This window comes from Falco rusticolus, chromosome 3, assembly GCF_015220075.1.
Source record: "Falco rusticolus isolate bFalRus1 chromosome 3, bFalRus1.pri, whole genome shotgun sequence".
NCBI classification, from domain to species: Eukaryota; Metazoa; Chordata; class Aves; order Falconiformes; family Falconidae; genus Falco; species Falco rusticolus.
Genome location: NC_051189.1, coordinates 117,040,296 through 117,067,783, shown reverse-complemented (window position 1 = coordinate 117,067,783; position 27,488 = coordinate 117,040,296). Strand labels below are relative to the sequence as shown.

General features: G+C 44.1%; 1 protein-coding gene across 1 annotated transcript in view; it reads left to right on the top strand.

The window, feature by feature from the left end:
• CSMD2 (CUB and Sushi multiple domains 2) overlaps positions 1-27,488 on the top strand; it is a 305,276-nt gene that overhangs the window by 51,488 nt on the left and 226,300 nt on the right. Inside the window, exon 4 of the mRNA XM_037381617.1 lies at positions 27,067-27,261. Within this exon, the coding sequence (XP_037237514.1) occupies positions 27,067-27,261 (195 nt within the window). The remainder of the gene's footprint in view (positions 1-27,066; positions 27,262-27,488) is intronic.

The following is a 27,488-nucleotide window of genomic DNA, read 5'->3' as shown; positions in this document are numbered from 1 at the left end:
ACCCAAATGAGGTTTCCTGATCCGGTGCTGCTCTGTGGATGTGCTGCCGCTGTGCACCAGCTGTGAAACTGCTTTGTGTCTCAGTTTTCCCATCTGTCATTTGACTTTACAGTAACAGTTGCCCCGTTAATGGAAGACAGACAGATCAGTTTGAGCGCTCTCTGTCTTTGGAAATAGAGTGTTCAAGATTTTTGTGAAAGCAGGTAACTGTCCAGATCAGCTTCTGATTGTGAAGACCAACACTGTCCTTGAGGGCAAAAATCTCCTACAAAAAACCGGGGATTCCCCCAGGCCTTGGGCAATGGGCCTTTTTTTGGAAGTCCTCTGACAAACTGGGAAATGATGATCCCATTTTTCGACTGAAAGAGTGGAGGAATTTGGATACACAAACCAGTCGTTTTCTGAAAATAAGTTCTTCAATGTAAAAGTCTGGGAAGAGTTTCTGAAGAATTGGCTCTAATTTGCTTGTGCTGTGGGTACGACTTGGGCTGTGATGGTTTGGATGAGGTTCACTGGGCTGCAGGAAAGTTCTTGAGTAACAGTTCAGGTTTCAGTCCTGCCTGCTTGCAGCTGACACTGGGGGTCAAAGCTGTTACGGGGACTAGAGAGTCTCTAAGGCTTCAGGAGATGCTGGAGTGAAAGGGTGGTAAACCAGCTGGGAGCAGCCTCCCAGAGATGGTGTGTGGGCTGTCTGTCGTTACGTGGGGACTCGTGCTTGTCCAGCGGCTGCTCAAAGCATGTTCTCCGTCTGTGTAAATAAATTCAGGCTAGTACTGAATAGGCGAAAATTTTTAAAGCCATAATCGAATGTGCTTTTTATGCCAATTTGCCTTCTGAGCGAGCACCATATTGGGTTCATTTAAAGATCCAGCTGCGTCCCAATTCTCTCAGTACCTAAATCATAACTTGAACACACGGGGTTCTTGGTAAATTTACGGGCTTGATGCTTTTCTCCTTTTTCAAACCAAAACAGAGCAATGTGAATCCTGAGTTGCAGCAATGTACAGATTAACCCTTGTTCTGCTGGCAGTGGGAAGGATGAAAGCTCCGAGTCTTGCTCTGCTGCTCCTTTTTCTCTGGAAGTTGCTTTGTTTATCTGATGATTCAATCTCTGCAAGAGATGATTTAATGTATTCAAAATCAAAATGGCTTTGCAGTTGGGTGCGTGGATCTGGATGCCAGAGTGTATTGACTTTTTAACAGCTACTTTTACTTTGGTCTACTGAGTATTGGGCACGCTGACTGTGTGGCATAAAGCTTTCAAGGATGTGCAATACTTTTCAGGACATCATTGTTATAATAGACGTAGTTCTTTACCTCCCGTTCAGTCAGCTGCTTCTACAATTTTTGCCACTTCATCCTTACCAGCTGTGCTCAATGTACCTTCCCTTAGTGGTTCTTTTCTTCTTCTTCTTTTTTTTTTTTTTTTTTTTTTTTTAAACTATGCCTCCTAATTTTAGTATCAGTTGTGACCTGAGGAAGATTTAGCTTTGTCTCCCTCCTCCTGCTGTGTCTCACAAGCTGAGTTAGGGTGATGCTGGAGTCGGTGCTTGGATGGGAGACCTCCCTGGGAAATCTCGTGATGCTGGTGGGAGGTACGTTTGGTGAGTCAGCACGTAGTACCGAGTTAGTAGTGAGTCTAGTGGCATTGCATGTTTCCTTTAAAAAGAATGAAGAAAATTCCTATTGGGCTGAGGAATGTGGTAACAGTCGGTGCTGGTTTGCTTCTGCAGGTGCTTTCTTTAGCTTCAGGTGCTCAATCCAAGTGGCTTGGTGTCCGTGACTATTAAAGGGTGTGTACCAAATTTGAGTGTGAGTCTAGCGTACTGATGTTGTCTTCACATTTAGACAATATTTATTGTTTTAAAATTTCTTCTGAGTTTCAGGTGAAGTGCTCCGTATTGGACTGTACTGCTTGACATTCTGCTTCAATGGTGGTTGTAACTGGTGAAATGATTCCTAAATACGCAGATGGCCAGAGCTCCATGCTGAACCCACCCTGTTACTTTTCATTATTAGAGAGCTGTGCTCAAGGATTGAAGTTTTTAATTAAAAGAAGTTTGTAGCCCCTACAGTTCAGATAACGCTATGGACAAGAACAGCCTGGGAAGCCATAAAATGGTGGTTCTCTGAATGTGGCAACACTTCAAAATGCCCCTTTGTCTCTAAGAGGCTTTAACACTGTAACTTTTGAGATGTTCATTACTGCTTTAAAGTAATTGACAGGAGATGACTGCATGGACTTGCATAGTTGGATTGTTCCTTTCGGCATTTTTCAGCTGTCTCTGGTCTGTTTGCAAACAGGGAAACCCGGCTATGGTTCATACTGCTATCCGGGAGCAGCCGCCTGAACTCCAGCATCTTCTGTGATGATGGTACAGAATGCCATTACCAGTCTGGAAACATGCTGATGGAATTAGTTGTGTTGAACTGATGACAAAATATTAATGTCAAGACTTCTGTGCTCATTATATAGTATTCTTTTTATAGGTAATTTGTTCAAAGTTATAATTAATCTTAAGTTTTAGAAAACTTCCCATCTGTTGTATTGTGGAACTGCAGAACCTAAAAACCTTCCCAAAGAGATTAAGTTCTGATTGTTGCAGATTATGTGGAGTGCTGTAAAGAGAAATTGCCCATATTTTGTCTGTAGGCCCAACATACGGAGAAGCAATGAAACAGCAGAGTACAGTAGCAGGTGACCCGTGAGTTTTCATCTAATCCTATATACCAAAAATTGTTTTATTAGTTTATTTTGCTCTGGTAACTTGCTTAGAGCATTCAAACCAGCCAAAGAGATCAGCAGCTGAGATCCTAAATTGGCTCTGGTGGCCTCGTGCACTTCTTAATAATACCTATTGTCACAGTATCTTGCTGATAATGTTTGTATCTTAACAGGTTTCTGGGCGAGTTGACTTGTTTTGGGTCACATTGCTGTTTCCAAACGACTCTAAAAGCAGGAACTGCGCAGATTGCATTTGAACATTGATATTCCTGTGTCTGAAACATCCCAATCCATTTTAATACGCGGGGATTAAAAAAGCATGATTGGTCACAATGAACATCATGCCTGAAAGAAAGGATGGGAACAGAAATCGGGCGTTATCCCTTGTCTTGTCAAGCAGCAATAAACTTGGAGGGAAGCGGAAAGAGCCGGAGTCTTGCTGGAAGAGGGAGGCAGTGCAGCGGCGCTGGTGATAAATAGCTGAAGGGTAACACAGCTCTGCAGCAGCTTTGCTTACTGCTCCTCTCTGCTGGAACATCAGGCATGATTTCACTGTGACAGAGCGTGGTGGGGAGGTGAGGAGCAGGAGAACACTGTGCACCGCTGTGTTTGCTGCTCTCATTTTAGGGTTCATAACACTACGCTTAGGAACGTGTACGTAGAGCTGTCAAAGCTGTGCCAAACCATGCAGCTGTTCAGTCAGCACTTTAATTCGCTTCTTGTTTGCAAGGTATTACTATTTGGACTACATGATAAACCAAGATACCAAATAAGCAGTAAGGCAACGCAGTATTGTCAATAATATTGAGTGACAGGATTGTTTTACACAGTGTAGTGTCTGGAAGAGAAGTAGTTTTATAATTAGATTTAAAGCAGAGCATTGGATTGGTTCTGTCTCCAAGTAAGTGTTTTCTACCTAACGTGAAAGAAATTTGGTTGGCAGTAAATTTGCCTATCATATGGTTTCAGAATTTTTTTTATGGCTGCTCTTTGGAATTTTTCCACCATATCGCAGCTCTGTAGCTGTGTCCCTGTTTATCATCAGCTGTTTGCAATGTGCAGCTACTCTTTCATTTAACGTACCATATGCATATTGGAAGCAAGTGATTTTTGCACAGTCAGCTGTTGTGTTCAGTCACATGTTGGAGTGACGGATCCAAACTTGATGAGACAAATAGTGAAGTATCTGGCTGGTGGGAGTCAGTCACCTCTTAAGTGCTTTTTAGTCTTTAGATCCCAGATTAGCCTGAAGTCCTGCTGTGCTTCTTGCTGCCCTTTGCTCCTGGCCCGTGCTAGCGCTGGAAGAACTGCTGTTGGCCTGACAGTGAACACGTACCTTTGATGTCTTAGCTGTGACGTTCAGAAAAAAACCCAAAACAACCAACCAAAAAAGACTACTTCAGAATTTGTTAGTGGTTTAGACAAGAGCAGTTGTTTTATGAACAACTTTTAAAGGGCAAAAAGCCACCTGAGAAATCTGAAGTTGGCTTGTGAACCCTTTATTGCTATTTATTTCCAGTAATCTATATTTGTTTACTCCTTTTTGTTCCATAGAGGAAACTTCTCATGGTCAGAAGCATATTCCAGTCATTAGTGGCATTTCAGCCTTGAAAGGGAAATGAACGGCAAATTGGCACGACAGTGGTGACTCAATTATTTTTCGCAGCCTTGGCAGGAACCGGTGCAAGTGCTGCTCAGTCTGGTGCCTGCAGATGATGCCCAATAAATTTGCTGAAGACAAATCAAGCAAATAAGCCAGGTGTTTGCCCCTTGCCGTGTTTATGAGCTCGGTGCTACATCAGGTAGTCAGGTGCTTGTAAAACAAACCTCGATTAGTAGGTGAAGGAGATAAAGGTATATAGCTGTGCTGGCCACTCTTTCCCTGGGTGGTGTGGCTGGGGATGCTCGTGCTTTTTTATGAATGGGCACTTCTTCAGGCAGGGAGAGCGTTCAGGTGCAAATACCTCCCGGTGCGTAAAGCTGAAATGAGCTCTGGTGCTCACTTTGAGTAGTGAGTGCCCCTCGGGAGTGCTCAAGGTCAAGTGCTGGTGTGGCTGGCTGGTGCGGCTGCTGGTGCCATTTGTAGCGTTGGGTAAAAGCAGCAAAAGCACCGAGCTCTGGGCCCTGCTGACATGCGCAGAAGCTGCATCTGCATGAGGGGAAATACCTTAAAAGCTCCGCATCAGTCGGTTGTCTTGTCTGTACCGGTTGTCTTCTCTGTACTTGATCTGCTGTCAGTCAGGGTGAGGCCGTGAGGGGCAGAGAGGTTCTGGGCCAGACCCTCAGCTGGTGTAAATTGTGTTTGCTCTGATTTCAATGCATCTTCTTGGTGCAGTCCCTTAATTCCAGAGCATTTCTGGAGCTGAGCGCCCATCAGGGTGGGAAAGCTAACCTGGAGCATGTGGGTTTGGGGGTTCGGTGGATCTGCTGTAGGTGGATGATGCCTGTAGCAGTGGGGAGGCTGCAGGCTGGGCTTTTGCTGGACCATTTGTTTGCCTACGCTGATCATGCAGCTTCTTGTGGCAGTGCTTGTGTTCCAAGAAGCTTGCGGTGTTAGCACTGGAGAGCCTGTGCTCCTTGGTAGGACATCTCGTGCTGTGACAGCCTGGAGTCACCGCTCCGTAAATGTTAATGCAGGCGAGGTGCCGTTGCAGCGTCGGTTCGTGTCATGAATACAGGAGCAGGGGTTGGTGGCGGTGGATACGCTGCTCTGAATTCCTCTTGCTGCCTGTGTATGTTAATATTGTTCAAACAAGGGTTAGGGGAAAAGCTTGTGCTAAAGACTGGGTGGGTTTTGGGTGTCCTTACTGACTGACTTGCCCTCTGATGCCAGCAAACCCGGCGGAGCTGTTGCAGTGGATGCTGTGGGCAGATGCGTTGCTTTCCGCCGTGACTTCTTATGGAAGCAACTCCCCGGGGAAGGAAGAGTCAACCTTCCTATTCTTTTTCTTTTTAGCTATACAAAAGATTTTTATTACTTAAATGAGCTCCCAGCAAGTCTGCCTTAATATACTACTAATTGATTCTAAGACTTGAAAGCAGCAAGGCTTATTAGCATTTGCTGACTCAGCTAGAACCCTCCTCGCATGCTAGAGGATGGTGTGAGATATTGACCCTTGTTGCTGCAGCGCTAAATGAAGTTGAGGGAATATTAAGTGTCTCATACTGGCATTTGTTTTGCATATGCAAATGAGATCAATCAGTGCAGATGCAGGAGAGCAGGCATGCTAATGATTTGCAAATAGGATGGAGCATATAAGCGTTTAAACAAACATCAAGTGACACTTGCTAAGCTACAATACGGGGACCCTTTGCTGTCAAGGAGGTCCCACTGCTACTCCCTGGCAGTACAGCTGCTCCGATCAGCCCATTTGAGAGGAGAGCATACAGAAGTAACGTAGCAAACACGAAGGAATTTACAAGATTATAATATTGCTTCTGCTTTCGTGGCATTTGGAAATGGAGGGCGGTTTGTGCTGGAGGTGCGCTTGCCTGACCTGTGGGTTGCTGTATGTGACTGGACCCGGTGAAAGGTGTTGAAAATCAGTACCTGAAGATGTCAGCGCAGCAGTGCGAGGGCATGTCATGAAGGACTCTCATTGTGGTGGGTTTTTTTTTCTGAAAACCTTCATTTTCCTGCCTTCTTGCCCCTTTTTTCTTTCGCATATAATAGAGAAACATTTCTTTTCAATCAAGGAATCTATTTGCAGAACATGTAGTTGTTAGATGTGTTTGGTTTTGTTTCAGCATACATTTCCATAAAAAGTCACCACTAATGAGCTGTGCGAAAATTGCAGACTTACTGCCAAGCCAATTTGGTTAAAAGGCTTGTCCGTCCTTCATTGCCATTTGGATCCTTACGCACACGCAATGTGCTCGAGCAGGTACAGCCATGGTAGCTATAAAAAGGAAGGTGAGATGCTGAGGGTAGTGTCACATCTCCAAAAAATTCCTTGTTGCTACTCATGTGCGGCTACTATTCTTTTTTTCTATCTCTGTATGTTGGCTTCCCAGCTGCCTCATCAGTGGACCAAGGCTGTGAGAATTAAGACAGATATTCCCCAAAGCTGTGGAGTTTCTTTTCATGGTTAGAATTGGCTGATCCGGCTGCTAATTATAGCCATGTTAAGGAGGTTTTTGGTCAGTTTGTCTTCCAGATCAACGGCCATTGAAATTCTGTTAACTTTCAAAGTCTGAATCCTGGGCTTTCATTTCCCACATTGGAGAGTGTTGTAAGTCATCCGACCTGAGTCCTAGTCTCCAATCTTAATTGTTGGCCCATCCCATGTTCCCTCTGTGGAATGACATTTCCAAGGGTCCACAGTCACCATCTGAGCCAGTTTCTGTGTTCTTCAGGTCGGGGCTCCTCACTGTACGCCTATATCTGCTTGCATTCCGAGAGGTTGTTATGTTTATTGGATTTTATTATGTTTTCATTTGCTTTTAGGATGTTGTACAGAACTCTGTGCACCTTGGCAGGGGAAGGAGCTATTTATAACTACAGGTTTTATTATTTTGGGCTTCTGATGTGACCGGGGGTTTGAATACTAGTTCAGTCCTGGAGCTGCTGGTAGAAATCCACCAGCCTGGGAAATGTTTCTTGTGCCGCAGGATTCACTAATGAACTTTTGGAGGTCACTGTCTCTAAATCTAGATTTAGATCTAAAATCTAAATCTAAAAAGTTTATAGAATCTATGTTTGTGTGTAAAGAAAGGAACACTGGGGCTGGTCCTCAGCTGGAGGGATCAGCTTGTGTCTGCACCATCTGGGGCTTCAGCAAGCATCTTCTTCATCTTGAACTTCTTGATTTAGGCACATAAATAAATCTTTCATCTGATACACGGATGAGTTATACTTCAGAGGAAGAAGTGTGCGTGGATTGCTGAAAATACAGACTAAAGCTATCTGTATGCAGCATTTTAAATGGGAAGAATTAGCCTTAAGCTCCGGTTTCCATTAGCAGGACCCCAGTTGCTTTTGGTTATGTAGGCAAAGCAATTACTGCAGGAGGAGAGGAGGCGGTTTGGCTGACCGGTGTTGCTTTTAGTGGCTTGCTGTGAACTGGGCTGACCGTTCATAGCAGCGCTGGCTGGGAAACAGCAGTTTGCAGAGGCACCGAAAGGAATCCTGCTTGGCTGAGTAACAGAACCTATCCCACAACATCCTCTGACACGCGCAGATTGGATCTAAGCTCCTGTGAGACATCTCCTCTCAATACATTCAAATCCACCTAGCCTGGATGGTAATTCCTTCCCCTTTTCTTTACCTGGTGGTATTTCTTTCCAGTGTTGAGATTAAAATGTCATCTGTCTGGAGTAGAACCTGACTATAAATAAATAAATAACTTCTAAGCAGTTTGCTGGGGCTCACCTTATTGGAAGAGCCCTGCTGTATCTCTAGGTTAAGCTTTGAATTGCTGGTGACTCCTGGAGGCTTCTTGGAAGAAAAAAAAAAAAAAAAAAAAGTGGAAGGACCCCCCAGCCCCTCTTCAGGTGATGGGAACGCAGAGCAGCAGGAGGGATTTCATGGTGGAGGACAGAGGTGTTCTCCCCTGGGTGTTCATAGAGCTGAGCGACGTTGAGCAGAAGCGTCATGTTTGGGCTGGGGGACTGATCTGGCACAAGGAGGTCGGTGTTCAGGTCTGTCAGCTCTGCTCTCGCCCTGACCCTCGGCAGGAACGGGGGTGATTCTTAGCCTTGTACTCCTCTGCTCTGACCTCTTCCCGCCTTTGCTGTATCGCTTCGCTTTGGTCTTTTTGTCACTCCTGTGTGCACAGAACTTGCGAACTAGGTGGTGTCATATAGGTGTCCCTTGTGCATCTGAAGAGCTCTTCAAGCACTTGTCCTGTCAGCTGAGGAACAGGACAGGATTCTCCTGTTGTGCAGCCACCTGAGCTGCCCTTGGCAAGGCAGAGAGGTCGAGAGCTACAGCAGATGGTATGAAAAGGGGCTATACGTTTGTACCAGGCTACACAAATAATGCATCTTCGGGAAAGCTTAAGTAACAAAAGGCTACTACTCTGTACAGTGTACCTTTTGGGTTAGGGTTTTGATCAGCTCAAGCGGAGTGAATCTATCTTAATTCAAATGAAATGAGTATTTAATTAACTTTATCTCTGCTTCCAGAAGTGAACGCGCATGCTACGTGGTGATCTGTGTCTCTGATTACCATGCGTTCTCACCTTGAATAATACTTTGATGAAGAAAGCAGTATGATTAGCTGTCAGCCATTTAAGATGTGTAAAAAAAAACAAAAAACAAAGAACAGAAAACCCCCCAAAACCCAAAAAAACCCACAAACCCAACCAAAACAAAAAAGTCCAAAACCAAAAATAAAAGTCCCTCCTCCTTCAAAACACATCCCTTTGTGCAGGCTGTGTTCAACTGAAATCAGTAATTTTCAAACCTGGGAGCATGGGGCCATTCCAGCTGTGTGCAGCTGGGAGGGTATGGGCTGCTCTTTGCTTGGACGCAGTGGTCCCTTCGGTAGAGGCACTCGGAATTCAGTCTCCAAAGCTGAATAGAGCTTAAAGGAAAATCAAGTTGTAGTTCTGGCCACGATGCGTGTTAAGGGATCAGTGTGGCAAAAAGTCCTTTGCTCTTCGACTCTGCTTTGAGTTAGTGAGTCCCCAAATCACAGTCAAACACTGACTGCTGCGGCTGAGCCCGGCAAAACCGCCGGTATGGGAGGGCGCTTGGTAACGATCTTGGGGTTTGCCTTGTGATGCTGGTCCTGGTCCCTGCTGGGGCTTTCCAGCAGCTCTAGTGGTGCACAGAGTAATTCTTCGCTTCTGTAATACTAATTTTTCTGTTCCCTGACTCGAACCCAGCTGTTTTGTATCGCGCTGTACAAAAGCTGTTCATGCAGATGCAAGCTATGTTGAGAGCGGTTCGGCTCCCTATATATAAATAAAAAGGGTGTATGCGTGCATGTGTAAGAAGGTTTTTTTTCCTGGTTTTGTTTTTTTTTTTAATATTTTTTTATTTTATTTCCCAAGTATCAACTGCGTTTACAATTCTTGCTATTCATTACTGTATCTAAAAAATGGGTAGGGGAAAAGGCATTTACTTGAATGTGCTTGCAGCTCGTGCGTCTGGAAAATGCCCCATCCAGCTATTTGAGGCTGAGGAAAAGCAGCGATGCTTCATTCAGAGCATGAGCTGCTGCTGCTGTGAGGAGACTATTGACAACAGGTTTAGGGAGGTAGCAGGAGACAGCGCCTGCAACGCTGTCAATATCGAGATGAAAACGTACTTTTACATGGATATCTGCATCCAGATCAGGGATGACTCAGTATTTGGGGTGTTGGGGGCTGTGTTCAGGGAGACTCGGAGCGTGTAACCGATGCAGAAAGTGCAAATTGGTTCTTTCCCCCAGTATTAGCAATGGTGAGATGAAATGCTGTTTAAAGAAGGGGGAGAACTGGGGGGAGGAGGGAGTGTCATCTGTCTGAGTTGGTTATCATTCTGTTTATTATGGGCTGATGTGTCTGGAGATTAAATGGCTGGAGCATTATCTCATTTGATCTGTTGTGTGTTTGGTTTTTTTTTTTTAATCAGCTGTCACTTTCAGCAGCATCTTCTCAGGTGGGGAAGGTCACCATAGCTTTATGCTCTTGAATCTTCTGTATAAACCCTGTCGTGTTACTAGAGAGGAAAAACAATGATTATTCAAGCTCAGAAAGGCTCAGTGATATTGTTATTAAGAATAGGGTCTGTCAATCAGTAATCCCTGAAATGTAGAGCAAAATAAACAGGGCTTGGCTTGCTTTCACCTTGTGGAAGTACGAGTAGATCTGACCCATGTTTCTTTGTAGCTCTGCCGTACCGAGCCTGGGGAAGTGCAGTTTTTCTCTAGATGATAGTGATGCCTGCTATAAAATAATGGGCAGTCCAACAATTAAGAATAAAATGGAATGGAAAAGCTGAACTAAACGTACTCCAGATTAAAATATATAGGGAAAATGATTCAACCTACTTCATTTACCAGATAGCTCTGGTCAATGAGAAATACTTTGGTGGAAAAATGAGAAACTCACAGAAAATAGTAAAATTCAATATAAAGAGTCTGCCCTCCCTGATTTTATATGGAAAAACTGCAACAGGTTCCAATTTGTTCCTGAAAATTGGCTTTTACACATTCTCTTTTGTACCGGGAGTATTTAATCCCTAATGATTGTCTAATAATTCTGCATTTTTACTGCAAAAACTTTAATTACTTAACGGTGCATAATGATTAGATATGTTGGTCTGATATGACCAATGCCCACTTGAAAAGAATGAAACAAGACTGTCTCTCTCAGAGAATTAGACCAGATTCTAATGTAAAGTATCGTGCACGTTTGAGCCATATTTTGTGGAGGGAGCTTAAACGACGGGAGCACCGAATGTCCTCGTGCAGGTAGTGCGAAAGCAGATCCAAACTTTTTGGAGAACTGCCCCGTGTAAACTTTACAGGCCTATCTCTGTGCATCCTGAAACTCCTAACATCAGATTACCGGCTATCCAGATAGCGCTTGCTAAAGAGGATGCTTTTGGAAAACTTTTTTTTTTTCTTTTTTCTGGGCAGTGAATGTAATTATGCCAAATGTAGCTGGTCATGGATTTGGAAATGGATGATTTCAGTTGAAGTTCCTGATTTGCGTCGTTGCAGGCCCAGCCCAGCGCTGCAATATGCTGTGTAAACATTATAAGAGAAATCATTTAGCTTGTAAGAGTTAAGTGTATGACCTTTAATTTATGCAGTAGATGGAAAGTAAATTGTGTTACGGCATTTATTTCCTTAAGTGTAAATTTTTATTAGCTGTGTCTGAATACCCCTGTCATAAAATTAATCATTTTGTTTTTAGATTGGTTTCCAAAAGATGGAAGGAATGCAGTTATGCCCTGTGTGTGGACTCATAATTTTTAAACCCAGTATTTCAACTAAATTTAATAGTGATGAAGTGGTGTAAAAGAATATTCGTGTCCTGTGAATTTTACATTAAAAACAACGCCACAAAAAAAGAACACCACAGCCATGACCAGTTTGGAAAGATGAAGCTTTTTTTTTAACTAGACCAGTAGGAAAAATAGATCTGCCAGCATCTGAAAGCTCAGCTTCATGTGATGGTATCCTGAGGTTTGACAGTCAGAGGAGGTAAGAAACCACCTCTGCTTTGGAAGCCCCCCAAAAAAACCCAACCCAAAAAACCCAAACACCAAACCCCATTGAAGAGCACTTTGTATGATTTGATCTTTTCCTCATTTATTCAACAGCTTCATCCATTCCTTAATACACAGGCTTGTCTGGTGCTTTGCCTTGAGGGACAGCAAATGCATTTTGCCTATATTTCTGTGCTGGCAAAGACTGAGTAAAAATAATCAAGTGGCTACACGTGAATATTGACCAGTAAATATAAATTACGCTCCTGGAAGGTGGCTGGTGTGCACAGACTGTGGCACTCTCACCCGTGCGGTTATAAGCAGTCTGAGAGGTCTTGTGGTTTTTGTGTTGTTTTTTGGGTTTTTTTTAAGATTTAGCTCACACCAAAGCAAATGAATTGTAGAAGGATGGATAACATCATGAATGTGCTTTCTCTGAGGTCATCTGCTTGCTTTGATCAGCTCATAGATGTTATTTTCTTCAGGCTGACACAGCTGCGATAGTCACTTGATTATTCTTGTTATTTGCATGAAAATTATAGCTAGTTACTTGATAAAGTCACGGTGACTGCCTTCTGCCCCCGGGGAAGTGCTGTGCTGTGCTTTATCTTGGAAATTTCACAGTCAGAGATCTCATCTGCAAGGATATAACTGAACCGTTGGTCTTACTCCTCTTTGCTTCTCTCACCGGAGCCTCCCTCCGCCCTGATTGACAGACCAGGTCTTTGAAAATAACTTTCACTCAAAGGATTAACTCGCACTGTTTTCATGCGCTTTGCGTACAGCTCTTCAGACTTGACTTTCAGTTCTTTCTAGCCAGGAGGAGTCTCTCACGACAGCCCCGTTGTGCTTTTGCAGCAGAGAGGTACCATCCAAGTGGGTCAGGTGGGATGCACCGGACTCCTCTTCCCTACGTTTTTGGTGCTGGATTTTCCCCCCAGAGGCTGTAGCTGTCCCTTCCCAACTTTTCCACTGGTTTCAAGGCCAAAGCAGTTCAACACGCAGCTTTTATTTAAAATTAATAAAGGAACTTAACCGTTCTAGCTATGAGAAGCGTTTCATAGCATTGGTGTACGTCCAAGTGTTTCTTCTCTGATGGGTCAGATTTTCATACCCAGGTATTTTTGTATTAGGAGACACTGAATTCAGATGACGAATCACATGCTGTTAGTGTATTTCAGACTGGGAAAAAGACAATCTGATTCATTCCAAATAGATCTTTCTGCCAAAGAGATATAAATACACACTGCTTCTTCAATATTGTGGTCTCCATTCTTGATAATAAGCAATTGGGAATGGAGGGTGGGGGATTTGGCAGTTGTGCTGCCGCTTCCATAAACAGCGGGGATGGGATGGCTGCATATTTTCAGCTTAGCACAAAAAGGCTGAAGAAAAGAAAGAGGGTGGGTATAAAAAGCAGAAAACCATGGGTTCCAACTGATCCATTAGAGCTCATTGCTGCAAGAAGTGGCTAGTTTCTGAGCGTTTTTTCTTTTGTTATTTCTGTCTGATGGTTTTTAAGATTAGTCTTTCAAATACGTATTTATGGTCCGTGTCACATCTGAAATATAACTAGTGTACTTCTCTGTTAGGACTGATAACTTTCTTCTGTGCCCTGTTGGAGATGCTTCTGTGTAAATGGTATCTCCTACTTGCTTGATGAAGAACACATTGATTTCATGATTTTCCTTGCCCTTACGGAGGAAGAAGATTTACAAGAATTTTTTTTTTTTACTCTTTTATTTCCATATGTACTTAGATCTCTTCTCTGTAAGCAAAGGTGATATGTTTTTATGTGACTGTGTGTTCGACTGAAGACCATCTGTAGTTGAAGATGCAAGTGGCTGTCCGTTTATCTTCTGAACGTGGGAATGTCTGATGGTTCAGCTTTCTCCTGACCCCTCTATCCCTTTTAGATCGTTTGCTTTTTCTGCTCAGCCCGAGCACTCGCTGCTGGAGCTTTCTTTTCAGTGCTGTCATTAAATTCCATGTATTTTCACCTCCTGCAGACTAATCACTTCAGATCTTACGCTTCATCCATCTTGGCTAGAGCTCAGAAATGTCTGAGACTGGGCATTTGGAATGGTCCTGGATTTTAATAGAATAGATCCTGTAGTTTGGCATCCAGTGAACTCTTGTTTGATATTAAAAATTACATAAGCCCCGCTCACTAAGAAAACAGACTGTATTTGATGCACAAGAGTTTCCGTAGTCCTAATGGAAGTGACATAAAGGTGATTCCAAAATTATCTTGTAGGTCTGTAGAAAAGAGAGCAGTTTGTTCTACATGCTGCGTCAGAAATGTTGTACGTACATTTTTCAGCGTCTTGGACAAAGATCCAGGTCCCAGACTCTCCTGAAGTGAATCTTGCAGACATTTTGTTATGTTTTTTTTCAGTTCTGTAAACTAACGCAGGGTAACCTTTATGCTAATTAAAATTTCTTACAATCGTGGATCTTGCTTTTATCCTGTTCTTCCCATGCCAACCTCTCATCCTATAAAATTAGACCAGCCTTGCAGGAACATGCAGTGGGAGGAAAATGAGTTTGTGCTAGCATATTTCATGTAGTAATCTCATTAGCAGTTAGCTCTGTTATGGATACGTGACCAAGTTGTCCGCATGCGCTTTCTTTATGCATTTGTCCTAAACTATCTTCCAGCATCTTCATCTCTTGTTCTTTTTAATGGTGGTGGGTGCATGTTGGTGTCCTCCTGAGCTGGTAGCCTCAGGTGGCTGGTAGGTAAGAAAATCAGTGGAAACAAAAACTTTAATGGAAGTTAGTTTTCCTGTTCCAGGTATTTAATTATGTATGAGCAGATTCTCAGTGCGCAAACCAGCTGTAATTTTTATGTTTTATAGAAAAATCTGTATTGCTGAAAGTGCATTGCACCAAAGTGCAAGGAACCCTGGTGCAACTTGTGTGTACGGAAATGATGGCTGTTAATTCTCCCTGGAATTTTTGTCCCAGTTTTTTGTCTCGGGCTATAGTGCTGGAAGTCAGTGAGTGTCTTAGCTAAAAGGAGGACTATCACAATCTGCTGTTTAGAAATCAAATTAAAATGAGAACTTCAGAGCTTGTAAAAGGGTGGCTGGTATTCTTCTGAGACTGTAGGTTGCAATGAAAGCACGCAGGCTGTGCTACCCCTTAAACAGATCTTTTTATGGCATTTCTGGCGCAAGTGAAGAATCCGTTATCAGAAATCCCATGAGAACTAATGCTAAACAGACTTCCAGCCTGGCTGACCAGTCCCCTGAGCTGCAGGTAATGCCTGAATGATGCTTTGAACATAAAAAATATTATATAAATGCCACATGTTGTTAAGCTTTCTGTTACGTCTCTGTACTGTGGAATATATCCAATTTCACTTGAGCCTTGGGTAGCTTTTCAGTGCTAGTAAACTTTGTCATGGCTCAAATTCTACCAGACAGCGGTCTGTAATCCTAGCGAGAGCAAAACTGACTGCTGGCTTGCCTGTGCCACTCACCCCTGGAAGGGTGTTGGGCCAAGCCCAGCTGAGGCTCCTTGCTCTGGTTCCAGAGCCCCCGGGAGCCGCGGGGCTGGGAGCCACTGGGAGCCCTGGGGTGGGTGAAAGAGGCAGAGGAAAACCGATGAGTTGAAGGGGGGTTGGAAGCCTTTGATCAAGAGAATAGATTTTTCTGGTTGGAGGCAAAGATCTGGTAGACCTTAGATGATCTGGTGGAAAATGATCCTTTCTGGAAGAAGCGGGCAGTGATTTGGACAGGAGGGGGTGGGGGTTCTTGGGTGAAAGTGCTAGCCTGTGGGGCAAGGATGCCGTAAGAACCAACGGCATGAATGTACTTGCCTTTGGCAGATGAGAAACTGAGGTGGGATGGGGTTGAATGGCAGGTGTAATCCTCTAACTGGGAAAGTATGTTTATTCTGGCTTATGAAATGCTTTTTTTTTTTTTTTTTTTTCCCCTCTTGTATTCTTTAGTTATTTAATCCATGCGTAGGTGTCCCATAACAAAACATTGCACAAAACCTGTGATGTATTTATTGGTGCTGTCGCGGGCAGCAAGCCTTGTTCCGAGGACTCCCTTTCCAGAGTTTGCAAGAAGGGAGATGCACCTTTTGCCTCTGTGGCAATTGCCTGGTGAAGCCGGAAAGAATCGTGCTGCAGGACAACATCAAATTCCTTCTGGTCTTCTGCCGTGTAATGCTGGTTTCCTTCTGAGTTGTGGCACACCAATTTCCCTGATTTCAGTGAAGCCTTTCGGTATTTACAGAAGCGGGTGGATGGATGTCTTCAAACATCACTAGAAGTTTTCCATTTAATCCGCTGTAAGCGATGCGAGGTGTGCAGTCCAGCATCTCTCCTGGGGTCACGGCAGTGTGGAGTTGCTTATTTCAAGACAGTTTACGAGATGTTGAAGCTGTCTGGAAAGCTTCAAGTGTTGCAGCGTACAAAGCTGCACTTAAAAATACTCCAGTGGAGACTAACAAAAGTGTTTGCACCGGGGAGTTCATTACCGAAAGGTTACTTATATAACTTTCTCCTTCCTTTGTGAGATGCCTGTAACTTTTATCAAGTAAATCATATCTTTTAATGTCTTTTAAGATGTGAATGTCTTTTAAGATGTCAGCAGGATACAGGACTGAGAAATGGCTGTAATCCTGAATGTGTGGCAGTTGCTTTGTGAGAATGGGAAGGTTTAATCTGCAGCCAAAGTAGCCTTTCTCGCCTACTGCTCTGATCCTTAGCTTGCATAAGCCACAGCCTGCTGTGCTGCTTTGGAATTTATTTAATAGCTCAGTTGTTTGGACATGATTAAAAATATAATGAATGGAATGAAGCAGTAATAAGATGAACAGCTCATAAAGGGTTTTAGTCTAAAAATACCTGTTTCGGCTCAGGTAGTATAATGAAGACGGTGGTGGCAGTCACAGAGAAGTCCACTGCATGAATCTCTTGCAAGTTTTAGCGAGCTATTGCTGAGTGGGAGGCTCGTGTGTCACCTTGCTCTAGTTGATCTTCTACAGATCATAGTGGGTCCTATTTTTGCTGCTGGTGTTGTTTTGACTCCCTAGCGTTTCCTCTCTCAGTGCCTTGTGCATAGCTCCGGAGAAAAGAGGTTTTAGTTTTTTTTAGATGGGATTGCATGTCTAATAGGTGCTGTGTAAGTTATTTCCAGTGTGAGCACTCAAAGAGGTTGAGCTTCCATGCTTTGCCTGCTTGCAGGGTTCAAGAGCTGAAGACTGTTTAGATTAAGATTTAGTGTTTTCTTAATAGAAAATGTTCAAGGCATAAACTGCTGACAGAAGCTGAGTAGTATTCTCTTCTGTGGCAGACAGGTTAAGGGAACTGTCTTAACAAACAGGTTTTGTTTCTTTGCCTTCCTCTCAGTAGCAGTAGCATCTGCAGTAGAGAATGCAAGGTTGGGTGGGTGAGTGTGGCTGTTTCTCGCACTTCCCCACCTGAAGTTTAAGTAGGGTTTGTATCTTTGCCCTTAGAGGGTAGATTTGTGTTGCATATAAACAGCGTAATTAAAGTAGCACGGAAAAATGGAAGAGGAAAAAAAATATTTTTGAACTATGTCATGTTGAAATAGCGAAGCGCACCTTTTTTCCTCCTTGTTATTTGCATGTGGAAACCCAACGTGGTATTTTTGTGGTTGCATTTCAGCTCTTTCAACGTGACCTTTCTCAGTGTAGAGTTGTGTTATCAAAGCCCAAACGTTCAGCTTTTAGATCAGTGTTGTGAAATCTACGCAACGCCTAGGTTTGTCCCATGTAGTGGAGCAAGATTCAGGCCAGTTCCGAGATCTTGAGGTATCTGCTTTGTCCTGGTTTAGTTCCAGTCCTTGCTATTCACGGGCTGTGAGTGTCCTTTAAAGCAAAGCCGTGTCTTGTTTCCATGACAATATTTATACAATAGATGGCTTTGTTGTAGCATGTATATATGGATTTTTCATTTGTAACGTCTCTTTGCATCAATTCCTGGTATATTTAAGGTCTCCTTGAAGTATTGGAATCATCATGCTATTCTAGATAGAACTTAAATGAGCATTTCTGGATTGACAGAGTCCTAACCTTTGAGCAAAGCTTCACAGCATCTTGTCTGGCGAGAGAAGAGTACACGAGGTGACTTTTTTTTTCCATTTTGCTGATGAGTCACATGGAAGGACAGGAACATTCATGGCTTAATAGGTGGTGTCTCCAGCGTTCCCTGCATCCCCCCATCTAGTTTTCTTCAACTAGAAGCTGGGTTTTGTTTGGGGCTGTGTACTCATGCTGATGATTGTGGCAGGTTTTTTCATCAGTGAAGGATGGCCAGCAGCCACTCCAGCTGGAGACGTGCTAAGTGGGTGGCTGGACATTTCTCTTTCCCTCTCCAATCCGTGAGTCAGTGCCAAGGTCTCCAAGGTGGAGGTTAGTGATCTAAACGGGCAGGCAGGCTGCAAGTGCCCCTGTAGGGCTCGTCTTGCATGGCTTGGCAGTGTGAGAGGCGTACAGAGCAACCCAGCCACGTCTCGTCTCAAAAGTGGACGGAAATACACCCACGTCCTCCAGGCTACATGCGCAGAAGTGACAGGCAAGTCACCTTCCGACTTGAATTGGAGGTGTTTACTTCAAGTGACTAGTCTTTATATCACACGCAAAAGAACTCCTCGCTGGAAGGATGCGGGGCGTTTTTATTGATGTGCTTTGGTTCTGCGGGCACCTGGTGGTTCTGTAACGAGCCGATGGATCTGGAAGCAGCAGATGTTCTCCTGGTGGCGGTGACAAGGGGACCGCAGGGGGGCTGTGCTGCAGGCTCCCCCTCAACGCCCAAGTGTCCACCAGCACTAGGTGGGGTCACCTGTGCTTCTGCTTGGCTGGATCATGGAAAGCTCCACGGACGGTGATTCTGCGGGGTCTCGGGGAAGCCCATCAGCACGTTGTACTTCCCTTCTACTGAAGGGTATTTTCTGGATCCCCGCTCTGAACTCTCTAAGTTAGGATTTTTGGCAGCTGCTTTTCTTTTTATTTTCCTTTTTAAAAAAAACACACCAAACCCTAGTCTTATGGGCATTTCCCCTCTCACCCTCCCTGCCTGCCTTAACCTTAGCTTGCATAAATGTCCTTTTAATGTCCATCACAGGTTGGGATGTATGAAAGAAAAGATAGGGCAGGTCTGAGCACCCAGATCCACTTCATCTACCTTTTAAGCAACAGACAAGGACTTGAAATCAGAGTAAGGTCCCTGAAATCAGAATAAGCTCTTGCTTCAGGATGTATTCAGGCATTGGGGAGATCCCATGTGGGGCTAAAAACTTGTTCGCTGAGATGAGTGCATGTTATTGCATAGCTTGCAAAACTTGCCACAAGCATCATTTTGCAAGATAGGCACTGGTGAATTCAGGAACCAGGACTGAGCCCTAGGCATGCTTTTATGACATAATTAGATTACTTTTGCTTTGTTTTCAGCGAGGAGGATAAAATTACCTTCTAGATTTATTTATTTTTTTTTAATCCATTATGACCGCAAATTAATAATGAATCTGTAGTGCCAGAAGCAGAAGACGACCTAATTGCTACGGCAGCTCAGTGGACTCTTTCCGTGGCACCGTGGCTGAAACGTGTTTGCTTTCTGGGTATTGATAGGAGGTGCCCGCGCTGCGAGCTCAGCATTCCTGGTTGCTTTTACTATTGACCGTTGTATTCGATGGTGTATATATAGCATTTCTCCTTGCCTGATCTCAAGGGCGCTTCCCCACAAACTGTGTGATATCAGGGATTAGTTCATGTGCTGCTCCCTAAGGGTGATGTCCCACTCAGTTATGCCTATGGTATTGGCCGTGACGTGGGATCGAGTAACCAAGCTTCCTAAAGGAGGTACAGCAAAGCTAACTGTAAGAGGGAATAAATTAGGAGGAATACATTATGCAGGCAGATGAGAAAGGAAAACAAAGTCGTTTGTCCGTGCGTCGTGGGAGTGAGCCAGACCTTCTGTGGTTTGGGTGGAAGCTGAAGCAACTGGAATCTGTGAGTTAATGGAGTTTCTGGCCCTGCTTCTGAGAGAACGGGTTACTCGTGGTTTAACCTCGGTACTTTTGGGCGCTAACTCCGGCAGTCTTGCTTGAGAAGATGGGTGGGCTGCTGCTTGGAGCGGGAGCGTGGGGTGTGATCCCCCGCGGCCCCTCCAAAGGCTTCTGAAAGCCAGGAGTGAGGGGTGGGGGAGAAGTGTGGAAGCCGCTAGAAGAAAGAAAATCCAGCTGCCTGTGATGCTGGTGGGAAGATTTGGCAGGTCCGTGTGTCTGGGCACAGGGATCAGGCAGTGCTGTAGGTGAGACCCGAGGAGCACCAGCAGCGCTGGGATCCCCGCGGGCTCGGGCTGCTGCCCTGTGCTTTGCTACCTGCTGCTTCCAGAGAAGCAGCTGAAAAAAAACTAGGCATGATGTGTTGTGGTGAATGCCTGCCTTCTGCTGAGAAATATTTATTAAAACAAATGTAGTTGGCTACGATTTCTGTTTCTGGGTAATCAGCCAATAGCTAGAGAAGATCAATAAGCGGATAAACAATGTGGTCTCTAAAGTTGGACGTGGTTTTTTTTTTAAAGAACAAAGAGCGTTCCCTGGCCAGGGACACTCTCCAGCAAAATGCAGAGCGGATCAACACTGGCACCCAGTGTCTAGATGGATTCAGTTCGAATCAGGGTTTCTACATCTGACACCCTTTTTTCACACGGATCCTTGGCTTTCTGTCTTGGTGTGCACAGTGGAGCGAGCTGCTTCATCTGGGACGGCACCCGAACACTCTGGAGCTGCAGTTTTAATTCTGCTTTCGCTTGGTTCCTGCAGTTGTCTTCTGGTGCTGATAACCACTGCAGTATTGCTTTTCTTGGCTTGTCTTTTATGTTACAAAAAGATGCAGGTCTTTGTTTCCCTTGGAATGGTTAACCTCAGTTCAGGGAGGAAGATGGAGTAAAAGTAAAAAGTAAAACCACCCTCCTCCCTGGGGAAGTTTTTTTTTTTTCCCAAGTTACTCTGCAGCTGTTAAATGCCAGTTCAATGAAGCCTTTAAACATACACTTAAATCCATTCCTGCTAAGCAAAACACTTAACCACATACTTTAAATTAAGCTGTGTTCAACTGTTGTGGCACTGAAAAGCAGCAGGACTAGAGCTAAAAGACAAAGCACGTTCTCAAGTACCTCGCTGATTAGGCTGCTGATGCAGGAGAGCATCCCAGGCTGGGATGGGATGTGAGGACCACTGGTTCTGGAAAGCGAGCATCTACTGGTGTCCGAGCATCTGCCAGTCTGATGTTGTTCTTCTGGGCCTGGCAAAAGGTTTCTGTAGCCAGGCTTCAGTATCTGTATCTTCATTCTAGCCAGGCTTCCTCTACTGTGCTCAGCAAGTAACAACATTTACTTGAAAGTATAAAGAAAAAATGAGTGGTGTAAAGTCCTGAATGTTAAGGATCCCTGCTCGCTGCATCTCTGAAGATAGGAGGGATTGTTTGTTGCTGTATCTCCTGTGATGTTACTGCTTTCATGTTTTGAATCTTTTGCTATTTCTGTAGTGGGATTACTAAATCAAATCTAAAGTAATCCTCTCTCAGCTCGCATGGTACTCTTGGAAGTTTCACTGAAGTTGCTGTAGCACATTTCCAGGAAGGTAAATTGAAAACTGAAAATGAATTTTGAAAAAAGCCCTAGAACTACTACCACAAAGATGATGGATGGTGAACCATTCTGGTCTGTTATTATCCAAAAGTAACTATCTGGCTGTTTTTTAGTGAACAAAGAAATATTAGAGGGGAAAAAATAGTTTCCATTTAGCTTTATCTTTGGCTGTGCTGGAAATGAATCATGACATAAAAAAGGATAAAATGGAATGAAAAAGACACCATTTATTTCCTTTTCTGTAGCACACACTGGACACTTATTCTGAAGGTCAAAACTCTGCTGAACGAAAACAGATTGCACTAAAACACTGGTGAAAGATATTTGAGAGTCATGGCGTATCCCTGTGGTACTTGGCCTAAAAGTTATGGATGAGGAGGGGAGAGGACACCGGTCTGCGTGGATCTCCCCGTCCCGCTGGCGCTGGCATTTGTGCCGGCCAAAGGCGCGCTGTCGTGCACCGGTGTTGGGGTTGCGTTCCGACGCTGTGACGGCAGTCTTGGAGGTGTTCTCTTAAAGAATCCGTTTCTTGCCTTGAATTTCTAGGAAGGCAACAAATACAATGCGGATTGTCTTAGCGAAATACCACCCTGCCCAGCCTGGATCTCTAGCAGCAGAGACCTTTCTGTTTATTCCCTTGGAAGTCAAGACGTCAACTGCCGCTGCATTCTGGAACTGCAGGAAAAGGGAAGGCAGCTGAACAAAGCGTCGTGGAGATTAATTTGGAAATGAGCGTGCGGTGACGACTGAGCCAAGTAGTTTAGGTCAATGGTTTTGTTATTTTGCTTGGTCTGTGTAGCATCCTTTCGTTGGGATTTATAAATTATTCCTGCTGTAATAACTGTATTCAGGAGCTATAAGTGCCTGCTCTGGCATGGCTTGCTTGCTTTTCTTTTTTATTGGGAAAGAAAATTAGTTGGGAATGAGGAGATAATGTATGGCCTCATATCATAAAAGTTGCACTCCTTGATAAGATTTCAAGGTTAGAACAATGATAGCATTGAAATATCTGTCGTAAACTACCACAGATAATTCAAGCAATAAAAATGCTTCTTTTAGCTATGTAAATAGGGTAATAGACCAGAATGCAGTATCTAGATGTATTAAATGTTGGGGTTATTTTATATTCGAACAATATAAACAGAGAAAATGGAGCTGAAGATTAATTTGAATAGGAAACAGGGAAGGTTTTTCTTCAGCATGGTGAGCAAAATAGGGGTGGGTTTGAGATGATTCTCTTTGAAAGTACCTGAACTGGGGAGGTAGCTCAAATGTGATGAGCAAGAAGAGGAAAAATCTCCCTGCTTTTTTTTTTTTTTTTTTTTTTTTTTTTTTTTTTTTTTTTTTTCCCTGCTGTCAAAAAGAGCTATGGGGTTTTAGGAAAGGCTGATGTCATTAGGCTGAATGCATTTTGATGGTGGGATGCTGTCCAAGGATGCGTTGAGTCACATCTAATGACTTAAAAACTACTAATTAATTTGGAATGAACTGGAACAAGGAGACATGGCTTGACAAGTGCTAGGCTTTGAAAGCTGCTGATTTTGAAAGCTTCCAGCGTAGTGATCATGGGCAAGGGGTCGAGCAAAGCTGGGAACAGCCTGGCGAGCCTGTTGAAAAGGGCAGAAAGAAATGGGGGTAAAGAAGTCAGGGAATGGTGTGAAGCTTCTGATGCAGACCAACAATTCTGGTAGCTCTCTGGCTACTCTTTAGCAGCTCACAGGAGGAATGGATGGTGGAAACTTCTCAAATCTGTTGTTTCTATTTCAAATTTGTGTTCAGTTCGGTTTCAAGCAGCATGCTATGAAATCTGAGGCACCTCGGGTCTTGCACAGATAGATCTAGCGCCGTGAGGGGAACGCATCTTTGTTACTCTGCAACACCTGTGCGGCACACGCGTTCTTGGGTGATGCTCCCAGGATAAAGAGGGGAATTGGTGGAGATTTGTGGGTTCCAAAAGATGGGGCAAAAGGGGCCCAAACTGAAAAGCAAGAGAAAACAAAAAAGCAGAGAAAGATGGGAGTTAAGCAGAAGGGAGTTAAGTTGGGCAGAGGCTGGTCTTGTGCCCTACGGGTTTCCTTTTGCTGAATAAGTGGATTTGAAGGATAGATTGCAAACTGCAGAAAGTGGGAGAGTTCTAGGATTTGGTGGGTTTATTCCTGACTGTTTTCCATGTCCTGACACTTCCTAGTTTCTTGCTGAAAAGATGCCATTTCTGCCTTGCTCTCAGATCATCCTATCCCACGTTGCCTCTTAAGACAGTTGTAGTTCTCACCTAATTCCTCTCCAGAGGTTCTGGCCAGATTCTGTTTGTGTCTGTGCTGGCAATTAACACCACGATTATGATTCTTCTACTGCATCGTCTTGGGGAGTGAACTCTCCGGGGCAGTATATCTGAATGGTGCTTGGGACAGTGATGGTTGAGGTATGTTGATGAGCTCTCCAGGTGCAACTGCAATAGAATAATCCTATTTCCTTTCCTCTGTCATAAAATAAGATAACGGTTTGGCAGCTGTTCAAATCAAGACAAATAAAATAAACTGCTCTAAATTCATCATGGAAAGAAACAGACTAAGCTACAAAATGACTAACAGGACCTTCTATTCATCTGTACAAATCTGGTCTGTGGCTGCATTCATTTCCATACAATCACTGGAAAATATTATGTTGATTGCCGGGAACAAAGCTTTTATGGGGAGGAAAAAAAAAATAAATCCGTGCTACTAATCTACAGTGGAATTGGTAAATGGGTAAGACAAAGCTTTAATAATATTATTCTGTGCGACATCTGATGTAAATAATACAGTTCTATTAATCTCTCAAGCAATCAGAGAGTCTGGCTGTTAGAGGCAGCCAAGTATGAGCAATAATATTATCTCTTCTCGAGAATGTTGGAGTAGAATCACAAATCCATCGCTGTGAAAGCAGTTGCTGCACCAGCTTAGGGAGTCACACTCGGCAGCGAAACGGGCACAGGCTTCCAGCTGGGATTTTGCGGGGACGTCTCCAGCCCCTGCACCCCAGCAGCCTGGGCGCACCTTGCAGCCAGCCGGTGGGGCTTGGGGAAGCCGCGCTTTCTCAGGAAGCATCCATGCTGTGTCCCGTGACTCCTTTTGCTCCCTCTGTAGGGGACGGTGTACTTCCTCACCTCCTGGTAGGGTCTGAGCAAGCTCATCTCCTGCACAAGTGCCTCAAGAGCGTGGCTGACAGCGGATCCTCGTGCAGGCTGCTTGCACTGCACCAGCTCTGGCCGTAGCTCTGGCCTCTCTGGAAGCAGTTCCTTCAGTCCACGAGGCAGCAATCTGAAGAAGTGCTGGTCTTCTGCAGATGTGCTCGGTGGTATTTTTAAAAAGTGAAAAAAATCATACTCAATCCGCATTGCTTCCTGCAGCAACCCCACTGAATCCAATGCAAAGAGTTAATGTTTCCTCCCCCCGAAAGCATGTGTGCGTTGTCTGTCCTGTAACAAGATATTAGTTAAGGCAGCCAAATGAAGCAGAATTTTTAAATGAGATCCTGTTTTTCAAGTATGATTTTAAGATATGATGCAGGTCAGGGTTGTCTGATTCTTCACGGTTCATTAAGTAGAGAGCAGCTAGTGTTAGAGATTGACTTTTAAAAATGATAGATTTTTATTTATAGCAGAGTTCTAGTCATTAATTTTAAAGGATGGAAGCATAAAAGCAGGAATGGGTTCATTTTTAAAAAAAGTGACACTGGTAATTTAATTAAATTGGGGCTTAGAGTATCATTACAGAAAATGAAACATTAGTTCTACACTGCTTTTCAAGCCATCTGATGTATTTGATAGCATCCCTCCGCTTACAAAACCTGTATGGTCATTAATATTTCTATGTGGAAGTTGCTGCTGAACTTCCCGGCATCTGGGAAGGCTGTAAATGGTATTTTGGAGGAGGGAGCAAGGGGAAGCTACCTTGTCCGTCAGAGCTTGTACCTGCCCCCCATTGCTGCGCAGTCAACGGCTGCACGGGGGAGCGGAGCCCAGGGCTGCATCCCTGGGATGCTGGCTCTGCTCTGCTGGGGCTCTGGGTATCACAGCTCCCCTGCACACAGACGTGTGCCCAGAGCTTGCGATCACAGCAGAACCCCCCCCAAAACCGAAGCAACGCAGGAATTGAAATGTATGTGCTATTAAGATTAATCAAATTCAAGGTGGTAAGGTTGCATTTAATCTCGAAGCGTGTTAACTAGACAACAAGGTGGTCTGTCTGGATGCAGGAAGCCTAATCCTGTATTCATTACAGATTAGTCTTTAATTTCCCTTGCTGTGAGGGATGCTGCCTGCTATCTGCTGCAGGGAGCCCGCTTAGGGTACCGAGCTCCGCTCCGCAGGCAGAGCGGGGCCATCCCAAATCCCGACCTGCAGGACAGACAGGCAGTGTGTCTGCATTGCTGTTGGGGATTTATGTTTCATTTCACATGCTTACGCACAATTTTGGTTGTATTTTATTGTGCTGTGTGCCGTGTACGCTAGCATATAATTTTCCTTTTAATCTTCCTCTTTTCCTTGGCAGAGCTGCAGACTAAACCTCCCTTTGCTCATATAAATTCATCTGGTTTTGTTCATGCCCCTGACAAAATTGTTTCCAATGATAAACCGTCACTTCAGCTTTGAATGACCATGTTTTCCTTCCTCTCATGTTTCAGCTTTAATGAAAAACTACTATAATACAAGATGCTGCACAAGGGCCTGATTCGCATTTGATTAAGTCATTTGTCGCCTGGGTTGTGTATGTCGGGTTTTACACTGGGTTCTAAACCCATCATTTGAGTGGATCATTTTGGAGTGGCTGATGGGAATCCGTGGAGTTTTACTTAAATTCTCTGAAACTGCTGCACAGAGGCACTGGTTAAGAATTTGCTAGCATTTTCTCTGCAGCTTTTCCATCTTCTATTCAAGTATCCCATATTCTTTTTGATGCAAACTTTTGTTGGACTGTTGCCTTCGGTGGAGCTGGGTCCCACTGCATTGTTCAGAGTTCGGTTTGATGAATATGTGTGAAATCCAGATTAAACACACAGCGCAATGAAGTGTAAATCCTGGTGGGCTGAAATGTTGCTCATTTTGTTTAGGAGATAGTTGCTAATTACAGGGTTTGCCATCTTCTGTGTGGTTCTAAAGTATAATGCAACTCTGCTTACGTTGCAGGGGCCTTCGAGGTGCCCAGGGAAGGTCTGTTGGAAAAAAGTTATTTCAAACAGGGATGTAATCTTTGGATTCTAATCAACTGCAATTGCGTTAAGGAGCTGCACGGCGTGGCATGGCAAAGAGGGATGCTTTGGTCAGGGAAGAGAGGATCTTGTTTCTGACTCATTAGCTTGGGGGGAGTGATTTTTGTTTCCTTGTTGTATCTACTTGGTACAAATGGTAATTAAATGCAAATCCTAACTGGCCTTGATGTGTTCTGTTGGGGTAAGTTCTGGGGTTATTTGCTTTTTCCATTTTAAGTGATGCATTTCCTTTGAGAGGAGCCCTCCCTCGGGATCCTTCACCTGACTGCTCTGTTACGATGCCCTGTCCCTAACCAGAAGCACCTTTCTTTGGCAGTTCTACCGAGTCATACGTGCGGAAATCCAGGAAGGCTGCAGAATGGGATTCAGCAAGGGACGACCTTCAGCATCGGGGACAAAGTGAGATACAGCTGTAATCCGGGTTTCTTTCTGGAAGGCCACGCGTTGCTCACGTGCCATGCCAACTCGGAAAACAGTGCTTCCTGGGATTTTCCTCTCCCCTTCTGCAGAGGTAAAGTGTCCTCTCTCCTCTGGAACAAGGCACAATGCAACAGGATTTAATGAGCTGTTTGGGGTTGGGAATAACGTCACGGGCTGTAAGCTTGATTTAAAAAAGGTGAAAGCTAAACATGATGTAGTTAATATTGAGGTTCCTTTTTATTGGATTCCTTAAAACTGCCAGGGTTTGGGTGAATAATAGGAAGTTTATGAAGTGCTCAAAGTATTCAAAATGCTACC